General features: G+C 32.5%; 2 protein-coding genes across 2 annotated transcripts; both read left to right on the forward strand.

Annotated features, from left to right (window-relative positions):
* The first annotated feature begins 1,313 nt into the window (after positions 1–1,313).
* On the forward strand, positions 1,314–3,197 carry SDG38 (SET domain protein 38). The gene is made up of 7 exons (XM_078958997.1): positions 1,314–1,819; positions 2,065–2,120; positions 2,230–2,356; positions 2,448–2,517; positions 2,626–2,808; positions 2,888–2,959; positions 3,040–3,197. The coding sequence occupies exons 1-7, from the start codon at positions 1,454–1,456 to the stop codon at positions 3,156–3,158; spliced, it is 993 nt and encodes a 330-aa protein (XP_078815123.1). The 5' UTR covers positions 1,314–1,453; the 3' UTR covers positions 3,159–3,197.
* A 1,931-nt stretch (positions 3,198–5,128) lies between these two features.
* On the forward strand, positions 5,129–6,723 carry LOC145002477 (uncharacterized). The gene is made up of 2 exons (XM_078961740.1): positions 5,129–5,234; positions 5,554–6,723. The coding sequence occupies exon 2, from the start codon at positions 5,662–5,664 to the stop codon at positions 6,721–6,723; it is 1,062 nt and encodes a 353-aa protein (XP_078817866.1). The 5' UTR covers positions 5,129–5,234; positions 5,554–5,661.
* Positions 6,724–13,437: the final 6,714 nt, after the last annotated feature.

A 13,437-nucleotide genomic window follows, 5' to 3' on the forward strand; every position in this document is an offset into this window, starting at 1 on the left:
CGATGACATCCCAAACATTTTAAAATGAAATAAATACGTTTCTTCGAAAATGTTTTAATAACGTATTTACCATGTTTTTCTGGGAACAAATTCCGCAACCTTTTTATAAAATGAAGTACTCTGATTTTTATAAAGCATAAACAAAAATCGGTCTTTTCTGGCCGTGATTTTGGGGATGTCACAATCGGGTACCATTAATTGCTAATTTGTTGAATTTTAAGAAATTAAATATGACTAATATCATATCAAAGTGCATAAATACCATTAATATGATAACAAAATAGGTTAATATGATTTATACAACAGTAATCATGCTTCAAATAGTTTCCATTGAGATAAAACTTGTTCAAAATGTTAAAATTTCATCATTTTATAATGTTTCACTTATTATGTATGCAAGAATTAATCGTTAGATGCCATCTAATCGGTCGAGTGATGCCTAGGGATTAATCGGGACCTAGTCGGAATTTTTACAACAGTGGGTTTCGTTGTTCAGGTTTTTCAATAGTTGGGAAATTTTCATACACATTAGTTATAAATTTCAACGTATATGATTAAAAACTGAGAGAGAGAGAGAGAGAGAGAGAGAGAGAGAGAGAGAGAGAGAGAGAGAGAGAGAGAGAGAGAGAGAGAGAGAGAGAGAGAGAGAGAGAGAGAGAGATTTTAGGATGTAATATATTGGGTAATGGATCGTAAAACCGTAGGTGGACCACGAAACCACACTCCCTTTGACGACATTGCACATGAGTTATTGAGTATACCGACGAAACCACATATGATTTGACTCATCTGTAGTTTTGTTTGCTACTTTAAGATAAATACTAATTTTTTGTTATTTTAAGCTAATTCAATGATTTTTTTAGCTCTTAATCGATCCATAGAGTATTTAAGAAACCAAGGTAAAAACCATGCCTTAATGCTGTTGGGACTGGTAATCACATCATCACTTCAAAAGTTGTATGATCCCATTGCAATTCTATTTCCTATCATTTTTCTCTGATTACTCACTATCCCTTTTAAATGGTCACCATGGACCCATGTCATAAATATCATTTTAATTTTATATTTTTTAACACAAACATTTTTTATAACTAAAATTATTTTTCAACAAGTTAAATAAAAAGAATTACATTAATAAAACTAAAAAACAATCACCTTAATAAAAACTAAAAGAAAACTACATGGATTAACTTCGGCCTTTACAATTTTTTGGGCCTTTACAACTGCTGCCGGGCTTGTCCATAGTCAATCCAGATCTCTCTACCCTGTATGCATACGGTTTTATTTGAAACGAATTGATTCCAAACAAAACCCATACTTGTTCTGTTTCAATCATCCATTCGAGTATGTCGTATGACTATTTTTGGTTTCAGAGTTCAGACACATTGGGTTGGAGCTCTACCGAACGATCTGATCTCAGTTCGATTCTGGGTATTTTCCTGTCCCAAACAAAATGTTATCGTTACTTCGTTCCAGACGCTTTGCACAGCGATGTCCTCCAAAAAGCAAGCAACTTTTGACCTCCTACTTCTTCTCCACCATCAGCGCCACCGACCACCGCCATGGCTCGAAGCCCAGTCAACCATCACCGCCACCGATCCAGGTTCTACTCACTGAATCAGCTGGCCGTGGTGTTTTTGCTACCCGGAATATAGAATCAGGCGAACTCATCCATACAGCCAGACCCATGATTTCTCACCCATCTCTCTCCTCAATTGACAGAGTATGTTACTTTTGTCTCAAAAACACTCCAAAAGGTTCCGATTTTGAGGCGCAGAAAGTGCTGTTTTGCAGTGAAGAATGTAGGGAACAAGCAAAGGTATATATGTATACATGCCCACAACCTGTTTGAGATTTTGTCTCTGAGAGAAAGAACTTGACTGAGGTTAAGAAAATGGTACATAATCGTAACATACAAAACCTTAATCGATCATTTTGTTACCATGTTATCCCCAAAATAACTGCACATTCACTTTCGATGTCAAAGTAGTTGCTAATTTTCAAATTCACCAATGCTTATTGCAATCCTACAAACTCTCATTCACTCATGCTTATTTCATTTAGGGCTTCTATGAAGTTGAAAAGGGAGCTGATTGGTCAGCATTTGTTGCTCATTGTCAGTTAGGATCATCCCATATTCTTGCTCTTTTATTTTCCAATACCTTTAGCCTCCATTTCATATCTGCATATATCAGATGATAATTTGTCTTTGAATTTTGATTATTCTAGAAACAGGGCTTTAAAATACCCATTTCTTGCTAAACGATTAGCCTGCATGATATTATCCGGAATAACCTCTGCAAATTCTCTAGACATACTTCAACCTGCCCTTTTGTCTCCTCAAATGATCTCACAGGTAAATATAACACATAAAGCCTTATTCTTTTTATAAAATGTCAACTAATTAACCATATTTTCTCACACATTCTTTTAATAACATTTCCCAGATGGAAGAGGAGCTCAGTTTATTGAAAAGTGCACTAGAAGCTTCAGGCATCACAAGCAAACAACTAAAATGTAACTTCACAATCTTTTTCTAAATGCTGAGTTTCAGTTAACTTATTATCTTAAACTATATGTTTTGAAATAACTTTGACTAATTGACTGAATATATATTATCAACAGTTCTAACTATAGAATGGTATTCTGGAGTACTTGCAAGAATTCGTATCAATGCTTTTCGTATTGAATTAGCTGGAGGCTTTTCTTATGAAGATCTACTTGCATCAGCAGCTTTATCAGTAGAATCAGAAGCTGCTGTTGGCAATGCTGTTTATATTCTTCCATCTTTTTATAATCATGACTGTGGTAAGACCTTGATATACACAAAATTATTATAAAATGAAAATTAGTATTTGATGTAGTTTCTTGATTTTCTATGGTATAGATCCTAATACGCACATAGTTTGGGTGGAAAATGTGGATGCACGATTGAAAGCTTTGAGAGACATTGAAGCAGGTCCAATACATGTCAAACACAGTATAAGATTTTGTCTGATGTCAGTTATGTTATTAAGAAGTTGTTTGATGATGTGGCAGGTGAAGAGTTGCGGATATGTTACATTGATGCAAGTATGGATCGTGATGCGCGACAAAATATTTTGTCCAGTGGGTTTGGATTTGAGTGTCGTTGCCCTCGTTGTTTGTTAAATGATTGATAATTTCAATAAATTTCGGATAACTGTTAAAGAGTCTCATGAGCTTATTAATGAGCAATCTCAAATAGTTTTTCTTTTTCTTTTATTAAAAAAAATTACATTAGGCTGCTGTGTATAGTTCACCCTCTTCATACCATTTTTTATGAAAAAATAGTAAGTAGTAACCATATGATACAAGTCATTGAAACCCTACTAAAAGTTAGTTCATCTATTATGAGGTTTAAAAGGAATATATTTTTGGATTTGATTGTTCATTTTAGATTAAAAATATAATTTTTTGTTTGATTTAGATAAAAACCAATTTATGATTACTTATAGTATACCATTTGTTTGAACTTTGAATCAAATATAACTTTATCTATAATACTATAACTTGCACAAATATCGTTTGTCTCATGGTCTCACCCACAAATGTCGATCGACTCACCCACAAATGTCACAGCCTATGATGTAAGACTTGTTGATAGATTTTTTGTTGTGGGATTTTTTTGTTGCTTTTGATTTTGGACGTGCGTGAATCTGATTTGGGACGTGTGTGAATAATGATAGGGAGGAGTAAAGACGAAGGTAATCAAGTTATGAAAACATAATCCATTGGACTAGTATAAAAGATTTGCGAAAGATTTGATCTTTTAAAATTCCAAAGCAAATAGGTTTTGTATTCAGATCAGGTTGGACCGACCTGTTTTGTTTTGTATATGGACCTTTTCTTTGCATTATACCAAGAACCGAGAACCAAACCTAATCTAATAAATCGGTCTAGGTTTGGTCCCGATCCGATCCAGATATCCAAGCTCACCCCTACCACACAACACACCATTTTAATTTCCATGTCACCTTTTTTTTTTCCCGTTTTTAATAAATAAACAAAACAATTTTATAAAGTAAAAACTTATAAACATAACATCTAAACAAAAACATTACATTTTAACTAAAAATAAATACATTACAAGACACTAAAAAAAGTTATCATAAATAAAAAAACATACAACAATAGCTAATTTAAATTTTGCCTATAATCTTTTCTCGAATCAAAACACTAGCAAAACTTCAGGATCTTCGGCACCAAAGTTGCGGTGCTTGCCCTTAGAATTGTCAATTCATTGAGGAGTTCTTGTTGCTGTTGGAGTGCTTCTTCTCACTCTTGTCGTTACTGCTCAACCCCTTCTCGTCATCGAAGAATTTCTAAGTACTCACATCTCAATACATTTTTCTCTTCATGCACTACTATGTGCTCTTTGAATTTCTCTTATATTTCCACCATATGTTTCGATTTCCTTTCACTATTCTCATCATTTTTAGCCACTTGCTTTGCCTTGTCCTTTCCTACAGGTTGTTGTGGATGGGAGACCGTGGATGGGAGACCTCTGCAATGTCATCCAAAATTTCATCCATCTCGGTGTTAAGGTCGATGTAAGTTCCTGCATCATCGAAAACGTCTACCCAATTCGAAATTTCATGACAACTTGATTATGTTTCCGACAACATTGGAACGTGAACCCGTTTGGATCTTTTCTCGAAATCTCCCATGGTTTCTAAAAAATGAAAACATGGTCCATCTCTAACCGATATTGCACTTTTAGAGCTCTAATAACATCGAAGTCATTGTTCCCACTTTAATTTTCCGAATAAAACTTATTGTATATCACTTTGAATTTGGTTTACAATAAACAATCATAACTTATCTTATGAAAAAGATCAAATCGGCAAATAGACAAAACCCCCAACTTTAACATTCTATAGACAAAGGAAAACAACAACATAATCATAGCAACTTGTTATCAAATAAAAGTACTTGATCTTAAAGAATACCTCATATAAAATGTAAAATTCCACAAGTTTGAATTAATATTTGCCTTTTCATCATATTCAGGTTTTTAAGTCGACCCGCTCTTGACGCATGTTTGTTGCGATAGCCGAATTACAAATTTTGTTTCTAAAGTGTAATGAGATTTTGATAAACCCCAGCTCTGCTCGATTGAACCCTAGAACATCCTCATTTTCTTCCGAATTCTAACTGGATACCTAACGCCGATGATGATCGATTTCTTCTCTAATGGAAACGAGGTCCTACAGGTTTTTTCTCATCACCTTCTTGTCTAACCTTCGTCATATCGCTTCTTATTTACATCTTTCGTTTATTTATTTCATCTCGAGAGTTCACGATAAATTGTCCTTCTTACCTTGCAATTCGACGCAAATGTTTGTTGATCGAATCACAAATTATGCAATTTCGTTTTGTATTTAGTCTTGCAGTATATGCATCGAGTCTTTATGAGAATTCGATAGCCTTAATGTATACACAACCATTCTTTTATTGAAATTAATCGCATGGATCGATTATAGATTCTAGATACGATATAACTCCTAGTTTACTGTTAACCTTGCGTTTCAGAATCCATAAGACGAACAGTTTGCAATATATACTATTTTGAATCATAAGGCGATAGAGTTGGCAGCGAACGCGTATAGGAAACAGTCTGAAGATGATGAAGATGAACAAATGACAAGAAAAAAACAGAAAGTTAGCTGCTTTGATTTTCTTTCAGACGACATCCTTATAGAAATCCTCAAAAGGCTTCCTGATGATTTCCTTCGTTATAAAGCTAAGCACATTTGCAGACGATTTTTCAATGTAATCACCAATGGACTCTTACTAGACCACACTTCCTTTATCTTCCAAGAACTCGGTAAACCCACAGTGCGACATGTAGACATAAGAGAAGAACAACAAGAGCTAGAACTAAAAGAGAAAAACCTGGATTTACCTAAGAAAGGATGGGTAATGTCATGGTGTAACGAGTTTCTTCTGATAACAAATCAAGAAAGAAAAGAATACGTTTTTAACCTAATCACAAAGGAAGGATCATATCTTCCTTCATGCACATATTGCAGAGGACGCTACACTTACGAATGTGGAGTTTCCCTTTCTTTTGATGGATTTAAAGGAGTACACAAAGTGCTTCACATGTTTATAGGTCCACCAATGCAATGTCATATTCTTATCTTGAAAAGAAACATTCTCTCTCGTTTCTCCTCAAAGTGGAAAAAGATCGAAATACCTTCTTGTACGGATGAAGGATGGGGTTCATGGGGTTACCCTGTTTCAGTTCAAGCGAGATACATTCACTGGGATGTTCATGGTGATGGTGGATACCTGGTTTCCATGGATATGGTGAAAGAGAAGATGATCCGAATGAGTCTTCCTATACCTGAATCTAGTTTCAGATACACTGTTTTTGAAATGGGTGGTTTTCTCACTCTTATTCATCAAGTTTCCTTCGAACAAACTGACATGTGGATTCTTAAAGATTTTGAGAAGATGAAGTGGGAGAAGTTGGAGTTAACTGTTCCGAATTGCTTTTTTGGAGAATACGATGATTTTCTTATAACACCTATGTCTAGTTTGATAAGTAAGAGATATATGATGTGCATGAAAACTGCTATTCGGAATTGTGGTGTGTGTAGTTATGATCTTAAACATGGAGTTGTGAAAAAACTAGACATTGACTTCGGTCAAAATGATCGTTGTGTGGTTTATTCTTCATCACCAAGTTTTATATAGTCAGGTATTGGTTCATTTTGGTGTCATAATTTGATGCGTTTTGTTAATTTAATAAATGGCGTTATCTTTTTTGTCTAATATCACATTATGTTTTTTTAATATCTTTATGTGCAGAAAATTAGAGAAAGTGAGAGCACTCAATCGCTGAAGCACAAACCAAGTGTTTTTTTTTTTTTTTTTTTTTTTTTTTCTGAGGGATTTCTAATTGAAAGAATTTTGCCTATCTTGTTATCTTTGTATATAAATTTTTGGTAATTTGAATATAAAGTTCAGAAATTTGAACACCCGTTTATGGTTTTTGGCATGGGTATTGTAGCACATTATAAAAGAATAAAAACTCATCGAACATTTTAACAAATTAAACGTAAAGTGGCTTGTTTGAAATACATAAAACCTAAGAATGGTTTACGAATTACTTAGTAATTTTAATATAATATATAAATTTACATTCGAGTACTTTTCGACAACTTGCTTGCAACATGTGATGACAATATCTCAGTCGCTACACTATTTTCAGTATTATGAAAGAACCTCTTTAGAATGAAATGTGCCAATATAGTATCAAACTCTTTAAGATGACAAACCAAAGCATAATAATACACATTAAAATAACATTTAAAACCGAATCAAAGTTTGAGATTCAAACATTAGTAGTAAATTTCAAATTCAAAGCAATTTTAATTTATGGAAAATATGAAAATTTGACAAAAATGTAGAGGAATGAAAATGGTATAGCAAGCGGTGTAACATTGAATTTTAGTATTTTAGTGACATAATGACTGTTATATATATATATATATATATATATATATATATATATATATATATATATATATATATATATATATATATATATATATATATATATATATATATATATATATATATATATATATATATATATATATATATATAAAACTCACTATACTACGTCGTTTTCTATTATATAATACATTCTAATTGTTCGGTATTTTTATAAATTAATTTTTAACTTGATTTACTTCAAATATTTTTTTATAAATTACCTATTTATTTTCTTGTTATATAATTTTCACTTTCAACTACAATATATATAGCCGAATAAGTGTTCGGCAAAAAGATGTGATGTAAGAGAAAGACAATAGTGAAATTTCAAAAATCTTGAAAGTAAATCAAGTTAGGGTTGATGTTTAAGAACATTATAATGAATATATCAAACAAAACGACGTATTTTAGTGTGTTTGAGTACCTAAGCTTATATACCCTTAAGTATATATATATATATATATATATATATATATATATATATATATATATATATATATATATATATATATATATATATATATATATATATATATATATTCGATTTCAATGTGGAGATGGGAACGTAGAGGAGGCCAATGAAAAGGTATCACATTCACATTGCCTTGATCAAAATAAATATAATCGTAAGGTACATTTTTTAGTCTTGTGTATATTTCAAATTTTCGATTTTGGTCCATAATTTAGCGTAAGGAACAATGAGGTCATAATCGGTGAAAAAAAAGGAATTTGAAATTGTAAAATGAGAACTTAAAAGTTCATTAAAATAGATGAGACATGTTTCTTTTTTTTGGAATTAAATTTAATAAAATGCACTGAAGTGATACGTGGATAAAGTGTTCTTGATATAAATATTTGTTTCTTTTTTAGACCAAACAAATTGACTGAATCATTTGATTATTTATGAGTTAAAAAATGAATATAAAGGTTTAACACATAGTATATGGTTATTATTTTAAAAAAAAAAAAAAAATTTATTATTTTTTTATCATCAGCTGATAATTCTTTTGGGTAATTTTCTAAAAAATGAGTTTTTCGAATTCATTCTAATATTGAGGAATTAACGTTGTAATGGATGGCATTGATTAAAATTGCGAGTAATTATACATACCAACGTACTTGCTCTTTTTTTAACAAAAAATAGCAAACAGAAAAAAAAATCCCATTATTGGTAACCAAATATGTAATATTTTTCCTACCAAAGGGACCATTATATTATATTTCTGCCAAAGGATCCAATTATGTAATATTTTTCTAGCAATAAGGACCAATTTTGATAATATTTTTTCTAGCAATAAGGACCAATTTTATAATCTTTTTCTGCCACATGACGAGTTATTTCTTATTTTTTCTTCCACTTTGGTAAAATACTTATATGTTTATTAATTTTATAACAACAACATTCTAGCCGTTGAATGAAAATAGGCATAGTAAAAAGCTAAAAATAAATTGAAAGGATAATAAAAATTCTTAACTTTCGATAAAATATATGAATATCATCCATAAAATATTTTATATTTTATGCTTATTAATTTTATAACAACAAAATTATTGCTTTTGAAAACTAATGAGACATAAATTAAACATTTCCGTTCAAAGAATTCAATTTGTAGGAGTTTTTAAACAAGTTAGCAAAATTTGACAATTTTTTTTATACATGTATGACGCTAAAAAAGTAGGATGTTAAAAAAAACAAAATGCTAGAAAGGTAAGAAGCTGAAAATTTATTAAAACATTGATTATCATCTTACTATCTTAGGTAGGATGCTATAACTAACATTTCTAAGAAACTAGAATGTTAATTTTGTACACTAGGACGTTATAACTAACAATTCAAGAGTAAGATGATATAATCGACATTTTTAAAAATCAGAATGTTTCTACTTCAACAACATCCTGCAAGAGCAAAAGATTAGAAGACCAACATAATTACCTAATTAGGAAAAATGACATTACCGAAAATTTTTATTGTCAGTTTCACGAACACCTTTATATGCAAATTATGAAAACCCACATTATCGCAAATTTGAATCCAAAGGCTTGTACAAAATCTTGCATTTTAATTCCATTGCCACCATTTCTTAAAAACATATTTCACTATGAATTTTAACATAAAATACATTAGCAACATAATAAAAAAGAAGTACCTAAAATTGAAATTGCATTTTTTCCGTCACGGGGTTATCTAATTGGAGTTGTGCATCATTATAATGGTAATACGGATTCAAAAGAGAAGATGTTAAATGTAAAGTTGAATCTAGCCGATCTTTCATCTTTATGTTTATGATATCTATAATGGGCTTGTAATGTTTCTCGTTACCACACAAAGATTTGATAATTTCTTCTTTTGCAACTTTAATCTTCCTGTAAACAAAACCCATTGAGGGCTTCCAATCTGTCACACCCCCAAACCAGGACGACGGAAACATCCGCGGACGGATGACTTCATTGTATTGTGTCATCACAATTGAATATAATTGAAAATGTAGCAACCAACATCGTACATTAAAGATACCAACATACATTGTTTACAGAGTGTATATGTTCACAACTTTACACAAAAGTGACAATAAATATGAAGTTCCAAAAATGTAGTAAATATCCAAAACCCATAGCTCGGGTATCTGCTCACTGAGTCCCTGAGAATACAAGTCATTTTGAAAAGCATCAACTAAAAAGTTGGTGAGTTCATAAGCATATTGTATAAAAAGCTTTGTGATATTTTCTATTGTAATAACATGTACAACCCCAGAAAATCCGATATTTCCTATGAAAAATGATTTGTAGTCTTGTTCTAAAACTGTGAATAATTACATGCGTGTCCTTTGTTTTATTTTGTTTGTAAGTAAAAAGAGTATGTGTTCCCAAAAAATCCCATATTTCATGTTTTATGAAAAGATATAGTCTTAAAAACGCTAAGACTGGAGTGGTTATAGTAAAGTACAAGAGTGATGCATAGTTTTATATTTTTATAAAACCAGTGAAGTGTATAATTTCGTAAATCCAAAATACCATTGTTAATCCCTATGTGAGTCGTTGCAACCATGCTTGATAAGACTAAAATGCCTGTCACGATGTTCTTCAAGCGTCGGTTTCGGGAAGATATTTGTCACCCTAGATTGGCCTAGTCTAGCTGTAGCGAACAGCTCAGGTGTGGGGGTGTCAACCCCGTATAAATCTATACACAATTACCTCGCTCTCCCTCCAGGAGACTCTGGTTATAACTATAGGACTTACGGTGTACGCTATGTAGGTATCGTGAAGGAGAGTCTCACAAGTGCCTTAACAGGTTTATGCGAAATTTTCTGTCATAAAACTTGTATACCGTTTTAGTTCAATTATTTATAATGCTTTTTATAAATAATCATTAATGAATTCGTCTAATCGTAATATACGTTGTGTAAGTAGTATAATCCTTTAAGTATTCAAACTATTAAAATGTGACAACATATTATAACTATTTTACTAATAAAAATAGTTTTTAGTAAAACAACAAAGTTTTGTCTTTTATTTAGCACACCAAATTTAGTTTAAAAGATTTGTAACACAAAACATACTATCTTGGTGTGACTCTAGCATGTCATGATTTTTACAAGAATATTTATAGGAATCTTGAAATTTATTATATTCCATTATTTATGTAAAAATAAAGGTTATAATTTCATATAACCAAAAGTTAACCATTTTTTTAGTGTAACCCATATTTTTACCATTTTAAATGAGCAAACATAACTACAAGACTTTCTAGCACAAAAATGTTATTACTATATATTTTATGATTTCAAACATGTATAAGAACCTTTTTAGTGGTGACTTGTTTCATCTTTAACACATAACCATGATATATGAACTTTCTAAGAGATAGATTTCCCTAGCCTCATGAGGCTTGTAAATCTCGAGTTATGGAGTATTAGCAATGGAATATTCAACATTTCAAACACAAGTAGTTATATAAACACACAACAGCATGCAAACATCGAAATATTTAAACGAAACTTGACTTGTATCCCCCCCCCCCCCCCCCCCAAGGATGAAAAACATGAAAATAGTGGGGTATGAAGCTCACCTTGGGGATTTTCGAGATGTAGAAGAAGAAGAAGAAATTTCGAGCCTAGCTTGTGTTCTTGGTGAGATTCTAGAAATAATGGTGCTCTAAGGGTCATATACACGAAAAGAAGAGTGTTAGTGGAATGATCTTGGCATAAACATGAAACCAAACATTTTGAGTTTAACATAGAACTTACCAAGGAGCCTAGAATCCAACTTTTGTAGTGATGAACTTGAGATTTTTGAGAGAAAATGGAGGTTGTTCTTGAGAGAAATGAGAGGAAAATGAGTTAAAAGAAAAGTTTGAAATGAGAGTGAGGAGGAGTGGGTCGGCCGAACTAAGAGATAGAGGGGGGGGGGGGGGGGAGAGTAGGGGTTGACTCTTTCTAAAGGTGATGGGAGGTGCTTGGTTGTTTGGTGGTCAAATGCCTTGAAGTATGATGGACAATAAAGAGGTGGCATGGCTAATATCCCTTACTTTTCTCTCTCTCTCTCTCTCTTTTTTTTTTTTTTTTTTTGGCCTAAGCCAACTGACCCAAGATGGGTTTTCGGCCCAAGGGTGGCCCAAAAGGATATTGGCCTTCGATTTTGGCTTGGCCCAAAAGAGTTCTCGGCCCACTAATATTCAATGAAAGGTTTTTGGTCCAATTAAGGAGTTTTCAGACCAAATAAGGCCCTAGTATGAGTTTTCGGCCCAAAGAAAAACCAATTAAAAGCTTTCGGCCCAATGGGAGGCCCAATAGTGGTTTTTGGCCCACTAATGCTCAATAAAAGGTCTTCGGCCCATCAAGACCAAATGGAGAAGTTATTTGCCCAATAGGGCCCAATGAAGAAATCTTGGTCCAATAAGGGTTTAAGGCCGAGGATCCTTGGGCTAAAGCCCAAAATTGATTGGATTTGGCTTATTGGATCGAGTTTTGGACTTGCATGAGGTTGTATCGGCTTGAATCACAATGTATGAACGTAGGAACTTAAATAGCATTGTAGTTTGAATTTCCCTAAATATAATATTGAAAGGTTACAAAGATCAACATCTTAAACCTAATTTTCTAGTTGTGACACAATCCGCATCAACCATTCGAAGGAATTTCACCAAAGGAGAGAACACTTTTAAACATTGTATCACACCGGACCAAAATTGGACACTTGTCACCGTTTTATATGAGGTAATCTCTTTAGGCTTACTGGAAAATTTACATTCCTCCCATTCATTGCTAGAGAACATATGTCTTAGTTGCTCCTTTTTTTGGACAAACTTTGTAATGTTAGAAAGGCGGAAGCAAATCTCATGACTCCCGGTCGGATAATTTCCCTTTTGTTGGTGTAACTTCTCATCATCGCCAAGGTTTTGTGGTGAGCGTAAATGAATATGGTTAGTTTCTTTGCTTGATCTAGGATTTTCTTAAACCCTGGGAGTGCTCCGATACCTTGAAAAATAAACACAACGAAATAACAAATTATAGTATATAACTAAACATTTGAAACTAAATAAAGTACTAAACAAATAAAATAATAAATAAAATAATGTAAATACCTTCAAGTATAAGGTTAATGGTATATGTTGCACATGATGTCCAAAAAATAGATGGTATTTTCTCTTTTAGCAACTTCGTCGCCCCCATGTTATTCGTGCTATTGTCGGTCACAACTTGAACAACATTATCGGGTGCAACTTGTTGAATACAAGATTCCACATACTCATATATGTGTTGGCTTGTATGTTCTTCACCGGAACATTCTTTTGAAGATAAAAAAGGTACCCATCTTCGAATTAACACATAAATTCATAATGCTTCTCCTCTTTCAATCGGACCAAGCATCCATCATAATCGAGCATCCATCTTCTTCCCATTCTTTTTCGTT

This window comes from Lactuca saligna, chromosome 6 (genome assembly GCF_052625555.1).
Source record: "Lactuca saligna cultivar CGN05327 chromosome 6, ASM5262555v1, whole genome shotgun sequence".
In the NCBI taxonomy this organism is placed as follows: Eukaryota; Viridiplantae; Streptophyta; class Magnoliopsida; order Asterales; family Asteraceae; genus Lactuca; species Lactuca saligna.